The sequence below is a fragment of the Maylandia zebra genome, linkage group LG7, assembly GCF_041146795.1.
Source record: "Maylandia zebra isolate NMK-2024a linkage group LG7, Mzebra_GT3a, whole genome shotgun sequence".
NCBI classification, from domain to species: domain Eukaryota; kingdom Metazoa; phylum Chordata; class Actinopteri; order Cichliformes; family Cichlidae; genus Maylandia; species Maylandia zebra.
In genome coordinates, this window is record NC_135173.1 from 17,286,148 (window position 1) to 17,299,038 (window position 12,891).

At 40.9% G+C, this 12,891-nt stretch overlaps 1 protein-coding gene across 14 annotated transcripts in view; it reads left to right on the forward strand.

The window, feature by feature from the left end:
* LOC101463790 (pleckstrin homology domain-containing family A member 5) overlaps positions 1-11,702 on the forward strand; it is a 90,501-nt gene extending 78,799 nt beyond the window's left edge. For 9 of the 14 annotated variants that reach the window (XM_012923711.5, XM_076885922.1, XM_076885924.1 and 6 more), the window contains 12 exons: positions 440-589; positions 716-817; positions 2,784-2,942; positions 4,016-4,171; positions 4,984-5,104; positions 5,753-5,868; positions 8,180-8,395; positions 8,511-8,672; positions 9,254-9,387; positions 9,769-9,911; positions 10,207-10,291; positions 10,550-11,702. In XM_012923711.5, the coding sequence (XP_012779165.1) occupies positions 440-589; positions 716-817; positions 2,784-2,942; positions 4,016-4,171; positions 4,984-5,104; positions 5,753-5,868; positions 8,180-8,395; positions 8,511-8,672; positions 9,254-9,387; positions 9,769-9,911; positions 10,207-10,291; positions 10,550-10,607 (1,602 nt within the window). In that variant the 3' untranslated portion in view covers positions 10,608-11,702. Of the gene's footprint in view, positions 1-439; positions 590-715; positions 818-2,783; positions 2,943-4,015; positions 4,172-4,983; positions 5,105-5,752; positions 5,869-8,179; positions 8,396-8,510; positions 8,673-9,253; positions 9,388-9,768; positions 9,912-10,206; positions 10,310-10,549 lie in introns of all 14 variants that reach the window. The other 5 variants (XM_076885925.1, XM_076885932.1, XM_004567730.6 and 2 more) reach the window with 4 other exon arrangements.
* The last annotated feature ends 1,189 nt before the right edge of the window (positions 11,703-12,891 follow it).

A 12,891-nucleotide genomic window follows, 5' to 3' on the forward strand; every position in this document is an offset into this window, starting at 1 on the left:
CTATAACTAACTATAGCCTGTAAGTATAACTACCATCATCAGATGGAAAGACTTGTCTGGTTTGCATTGCTTTGTCATATTCAGCAAATCTCACTGACTGTTTTATGTTACTAGTTGATGTGCAGTGATTGTAGGTATAAAGAAAAAATATAAAATCATTTCTAGTCAATTTTGAGTCACAGCTGTGCCCTTTGAACTTTGGATAAGACAATTAAGTAGTTTGAAATGCTTTCTTTAGGCTCTGAGAGGGGCTGATGGGCATTTGTGATTATTTTGACATTTTAAAGATGGGATAACCTCCTGTTTAGTGACAAAACAGCTCAAAACAGTGATGTACAGGAAATATTTAAAAATAATCTACTATTCTGAAATAGTCTTACTGAAGTTTTAATGATGACTGTTGTGCTCTGTGTATTTGACATGATGCGTGTTGCTTCAGCACACTCTGGAGACAGCACTTCTGTCAGCTAGCCAGGAGATAGAGTTGGGCTCCGACAACCCGGCTGCCATGCAGAGTGTCGTGCAGCAGAGAGACTTGCTGCAGAGCGGCCTCCTCAGCACTTGCAGAGAGGTGTCCAGAGTTACTGCCGTAAGTAATACAGTGCATTCACACTCCAGACAATGAAGGCCTCTTGGGGTTTTGTTTTTCAGGAGTATTAATAATATGGTCATTTTTCTTTGTTTGTTGTATAATTGTTGTTTCTATCCTCCCCAGGAGGTGGAGCGGTTATGGAGGGAATATGACAGGATGGAAGGAGATGTGACTATGGCTAAGAACAACCTGCTGGAGCAGCTAGAAGCACTGGGAAGCCCTCAGGTAGGAACATTTTTGACAGTGAGTCTGCTCAACTTCTTCTCTCTAAAGGCCATTAAACTCTGAGCATGTTGGGGAAAAAACAGCACAAAATTGGGCATAGTTTGGAAATGATCTTGTAATGTGTAACATATATATACACACACTGACCAATCGGTCCTCAAGAATCACACTGTGGGGAAAAGAATGAAGCAAAAATCAGGCGATGATGAGCTGGTTCTGGTGTTTTTAAACAAGAAAAGGAAGAAACTGAAATTCTGGATTCAGCCAAATCTCAAGAGAAGGCAGGAGCAGGGATAGTTTCATGGTTTGATCCAGGAGTTGAAGCTGCATCGCGGCTGCTTTCGTACATATTTCAGGATGTCAGCAGGGCAGTTTGAACTCTTGTTGGCAGAGTCGGCACCACATCTGAAGAGACAGAGAAACTATTTCAGAGAGCCAATAGCAATGACTAGCTGTGTGTCTGAAGTTAAATGGTATCATTTTACTATTTCAGAAGCATCGTATCTTCAGTACCGGTGTGCGTTTTGAGCTACTTTGTTGCCAAATGCAGTGGTCAGATTGGTCAGATCGGTTTATTTGCAGGTAAAAAATCTGAAAAATCTATTTAAAAAATACAAAGTCAACAACTTCGTCCTGTGAGATTATACAGTCAGTGTGAACAGCTGAGTTAAGCATCGATGAGTCTGGAAAATATTTTTAACACACAAATTTTTCGCTTCCATGTGAAAAGACCTTAACTCTAACTCGACATTAAGTGTGTAGAAATATGCTGATAATTTTGTAAACAATCCAGCACTGACACATTTGATGTTTAGTTTGCCATGGCTAAGCATTTCAGTAAGTACTGTATACTCACTATACAACTCGCTTCTCACGCTGAACCCGTTAGGTTAGACCGAGTCACTCACGCAGGAAGAGTTCGGCTGTTTCTATGTGATTGAATGATGGGTGCAGATGGATGAAGTGCTGGGGACTTGATTCTTAATTTAATTACCGATTTGGCAAAAGAAGATGTCCCACAGTGCTCTAGGCTAGCAGTAGCAGCTGTGCCTTTCATCTTGACCCAAAGTTGTGTTTACAGAAATGCTCTTGTTCTGGTTGAGTCACTGTAGTTTTGGTTCTCTGGTTTAGCGTCATGATTTTTTTTTTTGCCTGATAGGGTTTTTTTTAAGGAAGCGCGCTCTCAGTAGCTATCATGATATCATCATTCTTGTGAATTCCTTTTGGCTAAAGTAATGGTGTAGTGAAAATCTGATACTGCGGCTGACCTGCTTGGCATACTTGCAGATTCATACGCTGCAGAGAAATCTGTAAACCTACTCAACCTTTTTGCAGACACGTTTTCTGGACTTTGGGAGAAAAATATGGAGAGAAGTAAATGGAGATCAAAGCAACACAGGGGGTGATTGATGACCGTTGCAAGGATGGAGCAGGTCTTAATTAAGTTTGTCTTTTATCTTCTCTTTCATCAAGGAAGAGGTGCAGAGACAAAAAGAAATTGTTCTAGCAGTTATTCCTGGCTTGTACTGAGTAATGATAATTTAGAATAGAGAAGTCAGAGGGCCAGCAGGGAGTCTGGACATCCTCTTCTTAAGTCCATCTCACAAAGACCAACCTGCCAACAGCGAGGGGGAGATAATTACCTGTCTTTTTTTCTTCCCCTTTTCCAATCCTAATCTCTCCTCTGATTATCGTGTTGTGAGGCTAGTATCTCTCGCAGACAGTTGGAGCCTGATCAGATCTGTGTCTCCGCTGACTGCACACCTTAGCAGATACAGACATTACCCTTTTACTGTTCTTTTGCGATGCCATCATGCTAATTTTTTTCACTTCAGCTTTCTGTCTGCCTTCTGTGTGTTAGTCTTATTTGCTATAGACCTCCACCTTAGATCTCAGTCTGCAGGTGTTTTTTTTGTTGTTGTTGTTGTCGTTTGTTGACGTGCGTCTGTTTTCTGTGCACACCCAGACAGAACCACCCAGCCAGCAGCATGTCCGCATCCAGAAGGAGCTGTGGAGGATTCAAGATGTGATGGAGGCCCTGAATAAACACAAAGCCCAGAGAAATGCTCTTGATGGGATGGGTTTCTATGGGCCCAAAGCCAACTTCAGTAAGCACAAAAATGAGGTGAGGCACCACTTGTAGAAAAAGAAAACTGAACACCTGGTCTGACAGGATGCTGAAACAATAAGGCATTTTAAATCATCATTTACTGTTCCTAGCTTTTCAAATGTGAGAAAGAGTTTTTCTTTTTTTCCTGCCTAAGGCTTCAGTCACACAGGCCTAGAAACTGATTAGCAACCATCTGGCAATTACTGGTTGTGAGGCAAAAAAAGTGTATTACCTGACCGGTCATGAGTGATTGGAGGCAATTGGTGTGAAATTAATTGCTAAAGTCCCAGTCAAACAGACCTGGAGACTAGCCAGTGACCTTACTGGCAGTCACCAGTGTGAAGGTGGTGTCAAAGAGGTATATAGTTTGGTTGTTAGTAGGTTGCCTGTAGTTTGTAAGGAAGATGCCGACTTGGCTGCAAAAACAAACTACATGCCAAGCAGTACTGAAACAAAGACCATTTCCCTTTAAAGTAAAAGTTCCGCCATTTGAAATGCATGCATGTTGTGCAGCACTCTTTCAAGTTTCACCTCAGTTGAAAATATCTAGCGTTTGCAAACCAGTTGGCATCTTTCCTGCGAAATGCCACTACAATCCAAGTTTTTTTGTGTAGTGTTCTCTTTGTAATCGTTTTCACGTGACCACAGTCGGCAATCGGCGGTTGTTTAGGAGTTGCTGACTAGTCTCTAGGCCTGTGTAAGGCTTTGGACAGGTGGTTGTCATTACAAGCAAATTAAAGATGTGAGCTTAACGGTAATTTTTTCACCTTTTATTGGAGTTAATTAATGGGGAAAATTGATCATAAAAAAATAAACCCACATCACCAGCAGTTTTGAAGATGATAATCGACGTAAGCTGAGGGCTCTAAATGCCCACCCCACTCATGGATGGTGTGAGTAGTGGTGTCTGGAGGAATGTGTCACTCAAGCCATAACAGCATCTGGAGCGCTCTCTCTGGCTAATCAACTGTTTAGCCCATCCTGTGGCCCAGAGCTACTCTATACCAGATGGCTGTAGCCCTGAGCCTGTATGGTGGCGCCATGTGTCACCTTGCTTCCTGTGCTGTCATACCCAATATAATCCCCAGGAGGAGGACTCTGTACCCCCACGGCCACCCCTACCCCAGTCTTACGAGCCCAACCCCCCCACCGTGCCCCCTATGCCGTCTCATCCCGGCGTGCGCCCTTCATCACTCCACAAGCCAGAGGACAGGAAGGCCAATCACAGGAATAGCACGCACAGCGTAAGCCTGTTGACCTCTTGGTTGACCCTGCCCTCAGCTGTATCATCCCATGTCCATGATGATGAGTTCACTTTGATTTCCATAAATATCTCGTGTCTGTTGCATTTTTTTTTCCATTTGTTCCCGTCATTGTACAGCATAATTTACTTTTCAGTTATTTGGTTGAAGTCCAGCTTGTGTTTTTATTTTTGTTTTGTTTTTTTTAATTTTGTTTTTGACTAAATTACCACATCCCCCTTTTCTGTCTCATCCTTTATGTTGAAATGTATTATTTTTTTGGGTCTGTTTGTTTCGCCATATCGAAGTTTGAATGTGTCTGCCTACCTTTTGTCTGAGTATTTCACACATTTAAATTTAAGGTGGCTCAGTCTGCAGGGTTTTTCCTGTTTTCCGAGCAGGGATTTTGGAGATGAATTAGTGCAGTCGCCTCATGTGCAGTACAGGCAAACCGTTTTTATTGCTTAAATCTATTTGTTTTCATGTTATTTCTGAGGCGTCGATAAACTATAAGTTTATTATGTATGAGTAAATGAAACTACAATTAACAAATACGATTAAAAGAAAATATTTCTATTACAGTGCTTGTTATTTTCCTCTGTAGGGGGCACGAAAACGTCTCAAAGCAGAAAAAACCCTGGTCAATGAAGAATTTTATTTTATTTTTTCATCTTAAGTCATTCTGTAAGAGATAATGACACGCTGAGTTATGCAGAGTTTGTTTACAAACTGACTACATTTCAGAGTTTTTCTCATTTGTGTTGACCTCTTTTTTTTTCTTTCTTTTTTTTAACCCCCCAATTTCTCGTCTCCAGGGTCCTGACTACAGACTGTACAAAAGTGAGCCAGAACTCACCACAGTGGCCGAAGTGGATGAGAATAATGGAGAAGACAGATCTGAATATCCATCTGATAGAGAACATGTTGGAAATAAAGGTACTTTGGAGAGATACTGGTGCAGTTTCGCAGTGAAGCCTAGTGTATAAAAATACAATAGAGTGGTCATTTTAGTCTGTATAAAACTGGAGCTTTTTATCATGGGACTAACAAAGTCTACACATTGTGATCGCTCCCTTTTAGAGTATTTGAGGGCTCTCTAGTGGAAACATTTACACGCTCAGAAGGTGAACAGCATATGGAGTGCACTATGCTGTAAATATGGAGTGATTTCTGACACAAACCTTGTCTCTAACACAATTTGAGTTGGCATTTGGATTATTTGGATCTAGGTCAGTATATCACAAAGTAACTCTCATGGCAACCATAATTTTGCTGGTTACCATGGATACAGTGAGATTTGCACCTGCATGCATCTTTTTAAACTTGGCCAAAACATGTGAGCTATAATATTTGTTTACTGTATTTAAACTTTCTGCCACCAAACATGTGATGTGAATAGATGAGCTGAATTTACCACAAAAGGGAAATTGATCTACATTTATTGAAGAGCTTGCAGGTCTTTTTTTTGTTGGATGGAAAGTGTTAATTAAAATACCACCTGTAATTGACCCTATCTAATTTTTTACTATAATGTGATTTCAGTTTGACCTTTTATTGATCTCTTGTCTTCTTTTCTGTGGGTAGGTATGTCCTATCCAGTTGGTATCGTCCCACCAAGGACCAAATCTCCAGTGCCTGATTCCTCCTCCATAGCTTCATATGTTACATTAAGAAAGAGCAGGAAGCCTGACCCTAGAACGGTGAGACCTTGGGCTTTAATAATAACTAAAATGTTCTTAGCATTTGTAGATTTGGATCTATCGGACAATAGAAAAACAAACGAAATACAGTCACGATCAGGACTATAGTCAAAAAAAGACTGGTATATATATCTGCAGTTATTTAGATTTGGTAGTATGGCTTTCTGACCTTCCTGCGTTCCTATATACATACTTGGACGAAGGCCCAGGCAAAGGGGAAGCGAGCAGGAATTAAGTCAGATACAGCAGCGGTCCCCAACCCCCGGGTCACGGACCGGTACCAATCCGTGAGTCGTTTGGTACCGGGCCACGATAGTTGAGGCTTGTGTGCGAAATTTATGGGGTTTTTTAGGGTTTTTATCATTATTTTTTTTATGGTTTTTATCGTTAACTCAGTTTCCCTAGGTCTTTTCCCGTGTGTTATGAATAAATCTTCTTTTATTTTTTTGTACCATTACTGGTTTTATTTTGTTGTATTTATCCACAACACCTTAAAGGCCGGTCCATGAAAATTTTGTCGGACATAAAGCGGTCCGTGGCGCAAAAAAGGTTGGGGACCGCTGAGATACAGCAAGAAAGTTGGAGCTGAGCTAGAAGTGGGTTGTAAGGCAGCTTGCAGGTGTGCAGCAACTATGGCCAGGCTAAAGTAGCTTAATTGTTTGTGCTATCTGCAGATTGCCAGTTGTGTAGAGGAGTATCAGCTGAGCCCTTAGTTGATGTAGCCCGGTACTGTGTTTGGCTTGCCTTGATAATTTTTTGGCTTTGTGGTCCGCCTGAATTAACGCTTTCTCAATTAATAATGATTATGGGCAGCTGTGAACTAACCACAGTTAATTTTGAATTGTGATTACTCCTCTCCTAATTGGTTGTTTTGCTTGTAAGCTGCTGGTTGAAAACTCACATGTGCAGTAAAGGCCAGCTGTCACATGGTGAGGGTGTGACTCATGCTGCCATAAAGTAGATGCCAAACTGTATTTAAACAGTTTCCAGCCACGAATCCTACCAACTTAAACACACTAACCATATCATTAGTGCACCACACTGCAGGGTGTGTCCTGCTTTTGCTGTGCCTGTGTAACTTTGACCGTTAATGGACATGTAGTACAAATGAAAATAGATAAACGCACAATATTTCTCTAGGCTTATGTGCTTTAGCACTTGGTGCTAAGAGAGCATGCCTAAGGCGTAAGAGTTCAACTTTAGATCCTGGGAGAAATAACAAATGAGTTTCAGTGGACTCGTCTCTGTGCTTGTCCTGTTAGACCTCAGTGCGGCATTCAGTACTGTTGACCATAATATTTTATTACAGAGATGTATAGTGCATGCCATAATTATTAAAGGTACTGCGCTGGAGTGGTTTGAATCATATCTATCTAATATACAGCAATAACATACATTTTCATTGCTATGCAGGTGACACCCAGCTTCATCTGTCATTAAAGTTTCATGATGCGCACAAATTGGTTAAACTGCAGGAACATCTTAAAGAAATAAAGACCTGGATGAGCTCTAATTTCCTGCTTCTGAATTTGGATAAAACTGAGGTTGTTGTACACACTGCAGGGTGTGTCCTGCTTTACTGTGTCAGTGTGAGTATGAACATGGATCGATGTGTAATGAAAATAGGTGATTGCACAAACTCCCTCTAGGCTTATGTACTTCAGCCTATGGTATTAAAAGAGTATGCACTTAGGTCCCAGGATATCTTGGACAGTGTGGACAGTGGGGACTATGTCCTTGACCTCTGGACTGAGTTCACATCTGCCTACCCTCCAGTGTGGCACAGACCTGAGAATGAACAACTTCTCCTCAGTTCACTTCACATCAGCCTCTCCTGCTCAGGCATTAACAAGCCCCCAGCCGCTCTGAGTGCACCCATGTGTTCCAGCGGGAGCGTGCAAGCGCACAACAGCCAGGTTGTTTGGCCTTTTGCCAAATGTAGCTCAAAGAGAGCAAATATTTAACAATTTCTCAGTCATTATGTTAAGTCCAAAGTGTCTGTCCTGTTTGTTACTTTTGTTTAAAAAAGTAAAATGTTTTCCAGTACATACATTAAGGGTAGAGATTATTCTTCTTTGTAAAGTTTAGACTTTTTTTAAACCGTGCCTAGTTCATCACGCTGCAAATGCTGCGTCATGTGAAACAACCCAAGTAGGCAATGACACCATGTAACTTCAGATCTCTACCATGCACACAATTGGGGATCACAGTAAAAAAAGTTACCATGGCGGCAACCTCGTAGTGCTGAATGTCTTCACAGTAATGCTATATCATTATTAAATTATATTCTGTTGTCGTCTCTGGCCAACAGGAGCGTCCACGCAGTGCAGTGGAGCAGCAGCTGTGTGCTGTGGAGAGCAGCCGACCCAGGATGAGCGTGGAGGAGCAGCTGGAGAGGATCCGTCGCCACCAGCAGGGTACCCTCAGGGAGAAGAAAAAAAGCCTCAGCATCAGGGGTAGCAGCCAGGAGAACACACCCTCTCGCAGCCACTCATTTACTAAAGAAAACCATTACCGCAACACGCAGGTACTGGCTGAGTGACTCAGACCCTATTTGACATTAGGGTAGCTCTGAAGTCAGAAGATGTTCATATGATATAATGTCTCTGCTTCTTTTATGTTTCATAATTTATTTCTTTTAGTTTCAAGTGAGACGCAGAGATGAGGTGATAAGCAGTGACATTCAGGAGCTGGAGGCCTCTCTCAGGCAGCAGGAGGTGGTGGGGGAGCAGGAGACGCCCGCTGAGGAGATAGCTCGTCTCAAAGAATCCTCCCAGGCTGATCACTTTAATGTCGACCGAGAGGTACGGCACAGCAGTTAGCCGTCGTTCCCATCAGCCTGCTGGTTTTTTTACAAGCCATTACTCAGAGGGCTAATACTGTCATGGGCAAATTATTATGAAGGTGCCGTTTACCAACAGAACATCATGTATTATCAATTCAATTGTTAATACTGCAGGAAAAAAAAGTTTCAACTGGAATGGAGAAGTTAACAACTTATAACTGTATAAGCGTTGTTCAGGCTAACTGAACATTACACAAAGGCCTCTGTGCCAAAATCTTTTCATGGGATGCTCATAAGCTACCAACATGATTTGCATGACTTGCTGCCTTGAGAAGAGTTCACGGCCTTGCTTTAGATTACATCGGTGAACTTCTTACAGTTGATCTCTGCGTAGTACAGAATGCCTCAGAGTAATTGACAGTGACACTCCATTTACTTCTAAACACCCAAAATGTAAAATAGTCTTCCTGCACGATAGATGCCGATCAGGGTAATAATGTTGTTTGCACAGAAGTGGAATTTTCTGTGTCAGTTTAGAAAACCATTCATTTGTACCAAATGTGCTAAATAAGTGTTTCTTGTCTGGTGGCTGTTCCTCAGCTTTCTGTGCCTGACAAAGTGCTCATTCCTGAGCGTTACATTGAATCGGACCCTGAGGAGGCTCTGAGTCCTGAGCAGGAGGCTGATAAGCAGAGAAAAGTCGACCGCATCAAAGCCCTCATAGCCAAAAACAGGTAAGCACACTGTCATGATCCATCTAAATCAGTAATCGGTTATTAGCATGGACAGGTCTGCTCAAGCCTTGAATATTAGATAAGGATACTACGGTGAAAGAGCCAGCTTTGCAGGTGAGCAGATGTCGTGCATGAAATTCCTTCTAAAAGTAAAAGGTAAGTTTAGGGTCATAGCATAGATGTCTCATGCGCTTGGCATGCAGATCCATGCCTCAAATGTGCAGAAAAGGTCTATTTGCTCATCCCTGAGCCACTGTGGCATTTTATTCTAAATGTCAGTGCCCTCATATTGATTTTTAAAAACTGGCCTGTTTGTTGGTAATTAGAAGTTATCCGTCGCATGCTGTAGAGAAAACCTTGCTGTTTTGTGTTTGCTCCTAGCATGCAGAATGTGCTGCCTAGTCTGGCTCTGAGCCCTGAGGAGGAGACTGAAGAGGAGGTTACTGTACAGGAAAAGGAGAAGATGATTAATATCTCCTATGAGCTGGCAGCCGAGGCCTCCAAACGCAGCAAGCTGGTAGCAGGTACGTCTCTAGAGAGACGAGAGGGTGGAGGTGGGGTGGTTGGATCAAAGAAAACGCATGCAATAAAACAAAAGCTGGTGGGAGCCTGTTCTTAGAAACAAACTGTAGCTGCTTTCATTGTGTATGTGTTAGGTAATTTACTTACTACTTACTCAGTAGCTTTTTCAGTAATTTCACTCACTTTAGTGATTATTTCTGTTTTATTTAGCCATTCACTCATTATCAACTGTTCTAATTTGTTGTTTTGTCATTTCATGCGTGCGCCTGTGCTCACCATGTTGTCGTTTCGTTGCAGTGAAAAGCCTGTCGTCCTCTTCCCCACCCCATCCGCAGTCTCCCACCACCACACCCCCCCAGCTCACTGACGGTTCTCACTTCATGTGTGTGTAGTAGCATCAGTAAGGGCCTCCATCCACCCTTTTTTCACTCATACTCATAATGCTGAAGTGTTTTGATTGTTAAATTTGATTTCTGGGGTTTTAAAAAAGCATTTCAGGATAATTAGTTGGGTTCATTTCACGTAACAATGCGGGGAGTTTGTTCTCTATGTGTTGCGGTATCACTAATACACTGTTGTATAGCAGAACTATGAGGGAATCTCACTATAATTTCACTTCTGTCCTTTTGTTCTGCTTCAGCCCAGGCTCTGGCCTCAGTGAAAACCTACACATGAAGGAAGCAGCTGGGGAGGCCTGAAGCGGCTCCTGAGGACTTTCCTAAAGAGTTCAGCACAAGGCCTTTGGCTACAGAGTGAAACTGCCTACTTCATACTCATGGGTCTCAACCTCTGACTTCTGTATTGCTCACTGTGACGTCTTAAGCTCCTCCCTCTTCGGGGGGCAACAATCTTCTCAACCTGGCAAGACAGCACATGGATTCATACCGTTTTACTGCTGCAGTTTCAGTTTTTACAAGGCTTTTATAATCATTTTTATTATTTATATGGTTTTATTAGGTTTTTGTGTTCGAATCTGGGCCAAAGTCTATCTGTATATACAGGAGGCTAATAGACTGAACTCTGTTCTGAGCCTGATAGCCTGTGGCAGAGTATGTTGGTCTGTTATACGTTTTCATTCATGTTTCATCAACTGTTCGAAAAAGTTTCAGAAGCAAGTTTCACATTTTCTCTGCATTTAATTAAGCCTTTAATAATTCACTTAATTTTTTCCCCCCACACATTCGACATCATCTAACCAGGCATATTTATCCATTTATTGTAAAGAACATGTGTCTATGCTAAAGATGAGTAGATAAAAGATATAGATCCCTCCATTATTATATAAGGAGGAACCATTTTATTGCTGCAGACTAAGAGTATTTGTAATTTCTCATACTTCTGAGTTCTAATTATTTAAAGATGGGATTTGAAGTCCCTGGCACTTTGTTGCCAATGCATATGTGAATGTTCTGACTTGAGTCAATCTATACTGTCCTTTTTTTTTAAATTGCTGAGAGATATATTTAAACTGAGAGATGGAAAAAGAGATCTTGATTATATTTTATGACAAAAAATCGAGAACATTTATGACATGTTGGTTTGGAGCCCTGGAACTAAAAGAAAACAGGATAAGGATGTGTAAAAAGCAATAGAAATAACCCCTTTCTGAATCTGAGATAATTTTTTGTGTGTACAAAGTGTAATTATCAGAGATTTACTGTGTATATAATGTACATGGTATATCTGGATGGGAGGATATGTTCAACATACAGTTACATACTAGATTTAATTTGCAAATGTTCATATCCCATCTGTTTTATATCATGTTAAATAAATGTTTCTGTTCCTAATGAGTGGTTGTGTTATGCTCTTTATCTCCCCTGTAGCTACATGCAGTAGAGATGCTGACCAAAAGGGAGTTTGACTCAAGCCTGCAACATAATCAAAGATTACATTCTCAAAAACTGTTGACCGAAAGAATTTTACTTATTTAAATGAACTCCAGCTTAAATAGACCCCAAAATATAAAAATCGCATGCATGGAAAGTGTTAAATTGACTCCAAAATATAGATTTAAAAAGCGTTTCCCCCATGACGGTTACACTTTTACTATGAATTCACTTATAGGATTTTTTTGAATTGTTGAGTCCCTCATGCAAAATTGCATGCCTCTGGTTCAAATAGTAATCAAAAACAATCAAATATAAGATATGATTTCATTTGATTTACCAAGCATGAATGACAGTTTAAATGAGGGGCTGTGGCTCCCTCTGGTGGTCATCTAGCTGTAGCAACATGGACCATATTTTTGCATTCACAACAGGTTTCTAACATTAATCATAGCATTCATAAATTATTAATAGGCCACTTTTGGGTGGCCATGTTGTAGAAATGCCCGTGCTTACCTTCCTGTTTGGCATTCTAGCAAAAAAAAATTAAAGCTCTTTGGTGCATGATGGAAATGTTGTAAATCAAAGCCGTTTACATGTGAATGCCTGACTAATAAGAACTCAGTAAACAATGTACACGCAATTTGAGGCCAACAGATGCAAATATATATATATTTAATATATATTATATTAGGCTATCTCAAGGATTCAATGTGCAGTTAAACGTCTTCACACTGATAGAAGCGGGAGTCTCACTGGTGCAGCCCACTTAAGATCAAAGTGCATGTGCTGTATGTGCCCGATGGTGTAAAATGAGTTTGACATCCCTGGCCTAAAAACTATTATCTACACCATGTCTAAAAAGATGTAACGTTATGCTGACAAACTGTTAAATCGATATATTTGAGGAAGACCTGGAAACCCCAAAGGTATTCTCATGAATCGGTTATAAAATCATTTCTAGCGCGATAACTAGCTATCCAACTATGAGTACATTTATTTATTCATTCATTCATTCATTCATTCAACTTAATATTTCAAAGCTACTTATAAGCTTTAATACTAATACTCCAGTTTTTATTCAAAAAGGAAAACCATGTGCTTTCGGAAACACGAGGAAACTTTAAATACTACGTCATAGTTCGCCACCTCG